This window comes from Agelaius phoeniceus, chromosome 1, assembly GCF_051311805.1.
Source record: "Agelaius phoeniceus isolate bAgePho1 chromosome 1, bAgePho1.hap1, whole genome shotgun sequence".
Lineage (NCBI taxonomy): Eukaryota > Metazoa > Chordata > Aves > Passeriformes > Icteridae > Agelaius > Agelaius phoeniceus.
This window is the reverse complement of record NC_135265.1, coordinates 125,618,128-125,628,218: the sequence shown is the minus strand read 5'-3', so window position 1 is coordinate 125,628,218 and position 10,091 is coordinate 125,618,128. Positions and strand designations below refer to the sequence as shown.

At 41.2% G+C, this 10,091-nt stretch overlaps 1 protein-coding gene across 1 annotated transcript; it reads left to right on the top strand.

Annotated features, from left to right (window-relative positions):
* Positions 1-4,843: 4,843 nt before the first annotated feature.
* LOC129121821 (fatty acid-binding protein, adipocyte) lies at positions 4,844-8,246 on the top strand. Its single transcript, XM_054635336.2, has 4 exons — positions 4,844-4,991; positions 6,243-6,415; positions 6,634-6,735; positions 8,014-8,246. Exons 1-4 carry the CDS (start codon positions 4,919-4,921, stop codon positions 8,062-8,064), a joined length of 399 nt encoding a protein of 132 aa, XP_054491311.1. The 5' UTR covers positions 4,844-4,918; the 3' UTR covers positions 8,065-8,246.
* Positions 8,247-10,091: the final 1,845 nt, after the last annotated feature.

The following is a 10,091-nucleotide window of genomic DNA, read 5'->3' as shown; positions in this document are numbered from 1 at the left end:
TTCTTAAAAGCTTTACCACAAACTTAGCTTAGTGTTTCAGAAACATCTTTCAAATGTTTTTAAATTTCATGGTCCTGCTTTCAGAAATTGGACACCTATTTAAGGGTGTGGAGACTCACCTGTTGGCCTAAAATTCAGGAGGAAATAAAAGAACCCAGAATCATGAAAAGTAAAAAAGCAGGTGCTGGGTCACAGAAGCCTGAGGTCTCCAAATGTCGCAGCCCAGCAGTGTGACTGGGTAGAATGGTGCCAATACTCACTCAAGGAAAGAGCACCTCTGTTGTTGCTGGCCAATCTGACTCCTTCAACAAAGTGACCATTTGCAATAGCACCCTCAGTTCTGAGTGAGGTCTGAAGCCACAGTCACAAGTGGGGGAGCATCAGCTTGGTCCTGGGCACTGAGCACAGGAAAAAGGACCTGCTTTTTCTCCTGGTCATCTCCTTCCCCAAGAGAGAGAGAAAAATACCACTGAAAACCAATTGGCCTCTTGAACTTTCAAGCAAACTGAAGCCAGTATTTTGTAAAGTCAGTGAGTCACATTATGAGTACTGAAGCTTTAGTTATACCTTTTCCTGACTAAGCAGAAGTCCAAGGCAATTCACCTGTTTCAAATGTTAATCAGAAATGAAAATAGCAGCTTTGTGAGCAGAGATAGCATTCCTTTACCTATTCTTGTCTGCTCCAGAATTAGATCACCTTTCTTGTAGCTACCCTGGGGCCTTAGAACAAATTCCCAGTCTTGTACCTAGCCAGACAAGCATTCAGAAAGGTTTTTGCTTTGCTGAAGTTGCAGCAGTACCAGAAAGTGTGATATGGTCCCTCCGTCCTAACATAAGGCTGGTTAGAGTCCATCTTCTCAGTAGGTGTTACTGTGCCTGAACAAGAAGCTTGCACCAAAGGCACAATTCCTTCCCTGCATAAGGAAAAATCTCCATTGCTACAGTTTTGCCAGGAATACATATTTCTTCTTACTATGAATATTGCCACATGTGCCAGTAATAATCCCATAGAGAGGCCAGGTTCCTTTTAAGGGAGTATTCAATGGAAGTCATTGTCAATGTCATCAGCCATGGGATCGAGCTTGGGTGCCTTTCCATGCTGGTTTTCATCCAAAGAGTAGCACAACTGTGGAGACAAGTCTGTAAGCACAATACACTGCTGCTCATTGGTAGTCACCAGTTTGACAGCCAGAGCACTCAAAGGAGTTTACTCTGTTGCCCTTCTGGGGCAAGGAGGAACTTGAGGAAGAAGCCTCCTTTTAAGGAGTCATAACTGTTAACTTTTGTTTTCACATTCGAGAGTAAGATGTGGTTTTACTTTGACAATTCCATCCTTACATGAAGTACAGGGAAGGTTTAGCACAATGCTCAATTGAAAGGTCTCCTAAGTGGCAGATCTTCACTGCAGGAATAAATATCCTCTTTCTCACATACTCTAGTGGAAGAGGTCATTGCTCTAGCAAGCCTGAAAGAGCCAAAGGGAGGTGACTATTGTGCTTATTTTTGTAAAAAGCAGTTTATCTCAAGTAGATCTCCACCTTTGGTCTGAGTCACAGAGTAAGATTTAACCCATCATTGCTCCCTTCCATCTACTGATTTCTCCTGTGGTCCTATGAAGTGTAACAACTGCTGCTTTGCTGTTACACTTCATAGAACCACAGAATTCTGTGATCACTTCAGCATATCCTGCATGAGGAACTATCCTCAAATGTCACAGCACCCCAGGACCACACTGCAGACAGTAGGTCATTGTTATTTGCAGACTTGAGCTGCATCAGCTCATATCAGGATTAAGAAATGAATTTTCTTTGTCAGCATTTCCTGTCCTGGACCCTCACCAGCTTCCTTTTCTTGGTTTATCTCTTGCCTGCTGTGGTTTCTTCAAAATTTCTGCTTATTTTGAAGGCGGTTTCTACACTTTTGAGGATGCCCTTGTGTTTGGTGGTATGAGATCACATCAGTGTCAAAAACCACAGGGCTGTTCAGCCAGATTGCCCAGCTCTTGCTGTCAAGACACTTCTGCAAGTGACATGAATCACTTGCTTAAACTTCCAGGCTCAGAAGCCTCACTGATTTCTTCATGACCATTAAAAACTGTGGTATTTATCAGCAGACTGCATGCATTTGCCCCAGAGAGCAGGGCATGATTTGTATTAGATGACATCAGCGCCATAAGTTTATCTCTTGTTACTGGAAGTCTCTCCTGAGGGAAAGGATACCATTGGTAGGATACTTTCCAAGAGAGAGCCATAAGTGTGCTCCCAGATAGCTGCTTGTTGAAGTAAACATGCAAGTCAACCCACAAGCTGGCTTTCCTCTTGCATTTTTGAGTCATCACATTCACAAGATATCTACAAATAGCTCAGATTCACTTTAAATAAGTGCAAGGAATTGAGTGCCAGGGGAGGGTGCACGTGTCTGCTCCAAATTGATTTGCATGGAAAGATGCTTCTGCTCTCCCCAAAAAAACTCTTCCAATATCACAGGCATTGCAGACAGCTGTTGACACCAAGGACCAATTGCCTCTCCAGACTGTAATTTTGAATTAAAGGTCCTATTCCCCCTCCAAACAGAGGAATGCTGGTTGTATTAAGCTGCACACAGAATAGCTTCCAAAAGGCAAGGAAAGCACGAACAGGAGCTGACTTCAGCTGCATCACATCCTTTCTATCTGACCCACTACAACAATCCTCAGCTGGTACTTTCAGTTCTCATTATTTAAATGCTGGATTTGAGTTTTCATGTTCCTACCATCTGCTCACACACAATACAGAGCTTCTCAAGCCAATAATCTGAAGTAAAAATACCTCAAGATAATGACACAAACTTGAGAGACCTCAGAATTTCCTTTTAAAGAACATTTGAGCATGTGACATTCTGCAAAAAACAGCCAGGGAAGGCACCAGCTGCTTCAGAAATAAAATATAGTTTTATTTAATTTGAGATTAGGCCAAAGGCAGTGAATGTGCAGAAAAATTTAAAAGAATAGGCCAAATCTAAGATTAGATATTCTAGTCCCCACAGACTGACATCTTAAAGGGACAATGGGGTAACTCATTATAGATGTAAAATATGCTCAGCTCTCTGAGCAATCCAGGCTGGGGACACACTGCCGAGGGAGAAGCCCTGCAGAAAAGGCTCTCAGGGTCCTGGTGGGCAGTGAGCTGAGACCTGGCAGCAGAAACGTCAAAGGCATCCTGCCCTGTATGTCAGAAGCACAGGCAGGAGGTTGATGGAAGTGATTGTGCCCCTCATCTCAGCAGTCATTAGGGTGTATCCAGAGTCCTGCATCCAGTTTTGAGGTGAGTTCAGCAGAGGACCCACAGGATCCTCAGGGGTCTGGAGCATTGTCCTCTGAGAAGAGGCTGTAAGACTGAAGTGGCTCATCCTGGCTTACCTTTGGGAGTGCTTACAAACAGCCCTCAACCGCTGGGAAAGTGACCAAGGAGCTGGAACCAGGCAGTGAATGGTGGGGGGATGAGAAATTGTGAATGAAAGCTGAAGGTAGAGAGGTTCAGAGAGAAGGTAAGGAGACCCTTTCCCCCTTGGGACAGCTGGGCAGGAGGGTGTATTGCCCAGGGAAACTGTGCTGGCTCCATCCTGGGAGTTTTCTGATCCACAAAAGGGCACAGCTCCAAGCAGCCTGATGTGGGCTCAGAGGTGACCCTGCCTGAGTGGAAGGATGCACTGGAGACCTCCTCACTTCCCTTCCCTTACAAATACCCCTATCATCTTGCAATCCCATATAAATAATTCTTCTATAGCACTGTTATTTACAAAGACAATAAGTAGAAAAATATGTGCTCCAAAATATCGATGCCTAGCAACCAGCAGAGCAATTCCTAAAAATCCACTTAAAGAGAATTTCAGGGGCTGGACCATGCACTTGTTAGCTGCTTTTTGCCATTGGAATAGCACATTACAGATAAAGGAAGGTCTAAGAACTTGTTTGACTTCTTTCTGATAGTTATTCTGTCAACTGAAGTATGACAGGATCAGTCAAGATGGACCCATTATGTCAGGCCTGTGCACAACTTGCCTCAAACAAATTAATGCCCGAACAGCACAAGCAGAAAAGAAATGAAGTGTCCTGGGACTTTTGGTAAGGCAATACTAGAGCCTAGCTTTATGCCATAACTACTCAAAATGCCAGTCATTAGGGCATGGTTTGTCTGAAGTCATGGGAGTAAAAGGGAGAGAAATAAAAGAGAGAAATAAAACATCTGTTTTGTTATTTTTCTTCTCACAGAACTCCATATCCCGTCTCCATTACATAAAAGCATATGTTAAATTGACATTTGTTAAATTGATTCAGGTGGTGCAGGACAAGCAGATCCCAATCAAGGAGGAAATTTTATTGCCTTAGCCTTCTATAACCCCAGCGTTCTCCCTTCCACTTTTTTCTGTAGTTCTGTATTTCTCTAGAGGAAATTTCTGATTTCAGCAGTGCTGAAAGCAAACTAAATGATCCCAATGAGCCTTTTGGATCTGAAAGTCTAGGCACTGAGCTGTGTCCATTTGGTATAGTGGACTGAAATGAAAGAGTAGGGGCGAGAACATTAATTTTTGTGCGTTGAGCTTGAGCCTCCCTTTTTATTCTGAGAGGTAATTTGATTTAATTATTTGCCTTTAAGGTAGAGTGTTCTTGAACGACAAAAATAATTAAATAAAAACAAGTCAGTGATCTTTGTGCTAGTAAGGGCATATGAATAATAGCACTATGACCCACTGGCAGAGGAGGGGAAGGGGAAGAAGAAAAACACTCGTCACTGGGACTCACTCTTCATTGGTCATCCCAGAACATCATGTGGCCACGGCTTCTTTTTAAAGATAAGTGCTCTTCTCCTGGAGCTCATTATATTCTCCAGTCCTGCATTTCTGTTTGAACCTGTGGAAGGCATCTTTCTTGCCTGACAAGATGTGCGACCATTTTGTGGGCACCTGGAAGCTCCTTTCCAGTGAAAACTTTGAGGACTATATGAAAGAACTGGGTGAGAATTGTTATTTCAACTCCTTGTATCTGGAACAGGGAAGGAATGCCAACTTTGAACTTTATTCTTTACTTGCTTTTTCTGGCTGTGCTGTTTATCAAGGGGGGTTTAATCCAGTATTTTGATCAGATAGTCTTAAACTGGAGAATTCATCTGTTTCAATAAGTGGTGTTAAAATCCTAAAAAGCAGAAAAACTTTAATTGATGGGAATAATTTCAGGTAAGTGAAGTCTATGCATGCTTTATTAGTAGTTTTATAAATGGAAGTAAAACACATCACTGGATGATTTTGTGTGAATTAGCTTTTATCCTTGGACATGCAAATTGGTGTGATGCTAGAAAGCAGCAAGTTTCCTTATGTCTATGAGCAACACACCTGAACAACTTTAAAATGCTGCTGGATTAGGACACCAGTTAATTGCCATGGCTATTATATTGAATGAAACTCTGTAGCTGGCTCCAGCTAATATTAATAAAGACAATTGCATGGATTCATGCAGATACTTGCAAGATTTGATGTCTAACACTTTTGTCTAAAGGTGTAGACTTCTCACTTAGAATTAAAATTGGGATTTAAAAGGTTTCAATATTTTGTTAGTGTGGAGGAAGCAGGGGGTAACTTGCACTGATTCAGTTAGTACCTGCTAAAAAGCTGGGAGGGGTTATTTGCAGTTTAGGGGTAAAATACTTACTGTGACTTATCCTGACAGCTTTCAATGAGTGAGACTTGCACTCTTAATCTTTACTCCAGATTTTACTCAGGACATAGGACTTGCCAGCTATTTCTTAATCATTTCCTTATATTCAACCTACCTACTTGTAAATATAAAAAGCTTGGGTTTTTTTCCTTGTTTGTTTGTGTTGTTGGCTTTGTGGCTCAGAAACTGTCATATATTCCTGCTTATTTACATTTAGATAAAATTAGCATTCAATTTATTGTACAAGCTACTAAAATTGTTCTGAACAATTTTATGTTGTCTATGTGCAAATATCTGGCATTCATATAATCTCAGTCTTCAAATTATTACTTTTACTGTTTTGACAATGACAGAGAATTTCCTTACAACAACCCACCCAGCTTGGTCTATAACAGAACCAAATAAGATTTTACAAAAGAATCTCTGTAACATAGAATTATTAACACTCAGAAAGCAATAGCAGAAAAATCACTGAGAGTTTTTTTTTTCCAATGTATAAGACAAAAAGATTGAGGAAAGATAAAAAATTCATAGTGCCCTATCTTATTTACAGGTGTGGGGTTTGCTACCAGGAAGATGGCTGGTGTGGCCAAGCCTAATGTAACTATCAGCATCAATGGTGATGTGATAACCATCAAAACAGAAAGTACCTTCAAAAATACAGAGGTCTCTTTCAAGCTGGGTGAAGAGTTTGATGAGACCACAGCAGATGACAGAAAAACAAAGGTGAGTCCTGAAATGGCATTTTGCAAATACATCTCTCAAAAGGGATGTGGGAGCAGCAGGGCAGAGCTGGGATTTTGAATCCAGTGCAGAAATGCTGCCTCCACAGGTAAGACTGTTGAGGGTGCTTTCTGCTTTGTGCTGCTTGGACCTGGAGATTCTTCTCCTTAGACCAGAGCGCTCTGATGAAACAGCCACACTTTGTTTTTTTACTTTGGTAGAATGTCATAACCCTAGAGAATGGTATGCTGAAGCAGGTGCAGAAGTGGGATGGAAAAGAGACTATCATAAAGAGAAAGGTGGTGGATGGGAACCTGGTGGTGGTAAGTTAATTTTTGTTACTTAATCACTGAATTCAGTGTGCAGAATTTCATGTTTAGCTGATGTATGACTTGGGATTCAAACACAGGGAGGGAAAGCATCTGAAAGGGCTCTGTGCACTTGGTAAGAAGTCTCTCTGATTGAGACTAGAGTGTAGGTTAAAACTGAAAAGCTGTTAAACTTATGGAATGGTATGAAGGTGCCTGTTCCCCATAGCAAGACATGGTTGGGAAAGTGTAGGAGGAAAAACCCAACATCCTTATGAGGGAAACTTATATATTTCAGAATCTCTAAATCCTGGACAGTATAGAGGAAGCATTAGCAAAGCCCACATTAACTAAGTCCACTCCATGCTGATGCAGAGTACTGCTGTTCATCTTCAGCAGAGGCTTAGAGCCCTCTGTAGGAATCCTGCTCTGCATCACCAACAACTGTGTTAATAATATGATGTGAGAGCAAGGGAACCTCTGTCCAAGCTCTGTTGGTTGGTTTTACCTGGTCAGAGACTACTGTGCTTGACTTGGTGCCAGTAAGGCCCACATACAGTCTGGGGCTTCCCAGCTCTGCTCTACAGTTTTAGAAAACACACTTTGAAGAATCTGGGACAGCACTAAATCTGTGTTTATAAAAGGCAGCTGAGATTCCTACATGCTGCAAAACTGTACACATACACAAAACTCCTGAAGAGTTCTGCCTTCCCCCAAGGAAAAATAATGTCCATAAATTCGATATTTAAATTCCTTTGGATAGAGAGAAGAGGAGAAGAAATAGAAATCGTTTTTAATAACAACTTCATTAAGAAAGACTGAACAAACCAGAGTTTGATCTAACTGAAAAATAGATGAGGACAGACAGGCAGAGGCTGACACTAGCAGCTGCAAGTCTGAAAACTCTCTGTGTGTGCATGTGCTGTGCTCACGTGTGTGAAGACAACCACAGCTGCAAAAGGTGAAGGAAAAAAAGGTTAATGCCAGCTCCAGGGTCCAGTCAGCCTCCACAGAAGTCCTAGGAGCCTTCTGTAGAGATTTTAAAGAAAATATTAGAAATCTCCCAGGAGTCAATAAGCAGTTCTTGAAAATTCTTTCACTCCTTGCTTGTTTTTCAGTCTTCATTGCTGAAGCTCTCAAAACTGAGTTCCACTCTTTTAGCAATTGCCTTTAGAGGCAGAGAAATGCAATTTTTTCTTGAACTCGTTCCCAATAGATAAGTAATTCTCTACCTTCTGACTAAAAAACATCTAGTAAAAGTTAAAAGCTTACTGAATTATCTTTTCTTTCCAGGAATGCACCATGAATAACGTTTCCTGCAAAAGAACCTATGAAAAAGCATGAAGAAGCCACCTTCACACAGGACTAATGCTTAAAGCTGGAGTAAAACAACTTAACCAAAGGAAAAAATCCCCACAAATCTGTTTTAAAGAGAACTGTACTTTTTTCAGATGTATCCCAAAGCAGTTACATGCATTTAATCTAATTTGTTGTGCCTATTCAATAAAATATTCTGCTTTCTACAACTGTGTGTGTTTATGCTGGAGTTTGCCAGGGCTTGGGGGGCCATGCAGTGTGGGAAGGGGTGCAGGGCAGGAAAGCACCCAGTGACAGCCACTGCCACCCATCTCCCTGAGGAAAGAGCACCAGAGCCAGCCCAGGGAGTGGCACTTGTGTCACGGTGACAGATGGACCCCTGAACACTCATTGGGGAGGGCTGGGTGTGGGCTGCCCCCTGCAAGGAGTCTGTGCTCAGCCAGGGCATGGGGCTACTCTGCTCAGCTTCAAGCAGAGGTGGTTGTTCCTGGGGCAGGGAGGAGGATGATCCCTGGATGCCCAGTTTTGGCTTCCAAACATGAGCAGGGTACCAGGCACCTCCTCCGTGCACAAATGCATACACTTTTAAACCAGGAGACCATTTGAAGCAGCTTGATCTTATCCTTTATTTACCTCAACTGTGAAATTATAGCAGTTAGAGCTTCCACCTATGATTATTTTGTCAATGTGCTTTGACCATCTCATTTTGACCTAGAAGGGCTAAAAGCCTGGAATTAATAACCATAGCTTTAAAAATACTCAGGTTGACTAAAAGTCTGTACAAGTTTGTTGGTGGTACAACCTCCTTTATTACCTACATGCACTTTCTACTTGCTCATTAGGCTTGATCAGTCTTGGGAACATGAGCCTTTCCAGATGCCAAGCCCTTTGGTACATCATGATTTTCAACTCTGCTTATTTCTGAACTGCCATCTTCTACTGCCCATAGGCCTGGTCTCCTGTTTCAGAAGACTTCTACAGAAGCCATGATTTCTACATCTGGAGAGCTTAAATTAAGGGGGGGAAAAAATCAGGATTTCTACAGAAAACCTGGACAATAAGTATAAAAGTGTGTGCCTTAACCACTAAATGGGGAAATGAGTGGTTAAGATCTCTGAACCAAATTCCACATATTCCTGACATTCCCAAACTCAGCTGTCAGAGGTGATGGCTGAGTCCCTACTGCTAGCAGCAGAGACCTCTCATACACTTGAACTTTCCACTGAATTACTCGGGTTGTTTCCAAGTTTTTGCACTATTTATACAACAGGATAGGGAAATGGAGGGACTTTTGCATTGTACATGAGCTGAGGAGCCATTTAGAAGTGATGCCAAAGACTATCAGTAAATTCTGCAGAAAATGTTTAGATAACCATGAACAAAAAACTCCTGTGTTTTAACCTTGGCTTCATTGCTTGTGAAATCTCAGCAATTTAGAGAACAGTAGCTGCATATGGGATGGAGGAATGCTTCAGAGTATATCTATACACAACTCCATGTATCTACTACTCCATATATACTACTCCATATATATACTACTAAATCTATTTAGCACTTAACAAAACCAAAATTATTTATAAGAGTTAGGATACAACTACACTTTAGCAGTAGAAAATCTACATGAGAGTGATGTTTATAAGAAGCAGAAACATTGATTTAAATAAAATACATATAGACATTAAATATTAGCCCATAGTAGTCCATCATCCACAGATTTGGAAATACTCTGTCAGAGGTAAAAGTTCCAATATTTTGATATTCATATAGCAGATTTTATTTTCCAGAAATCTTACATGCTGAAAACAGCCAGCAGTTACAATTGTAACATTCACAGCCTACTATTTCAGCAAAGGGTAATCTCTTCTAAAAGCATCACCCTTTATTTTCTTACCTGGTGAATGACTTTGAACTTTGTGAATTAATCAAGACACTTTAAAATTCTATTTTTGGAAATTTCAATAAAGTAACATTCTGTCTATAAACCTGAACAGGGATAGCATCATAAGGAAGTATTAGTGATGCTTTTCTCAGAATATGAACATGTTTGGAATTTA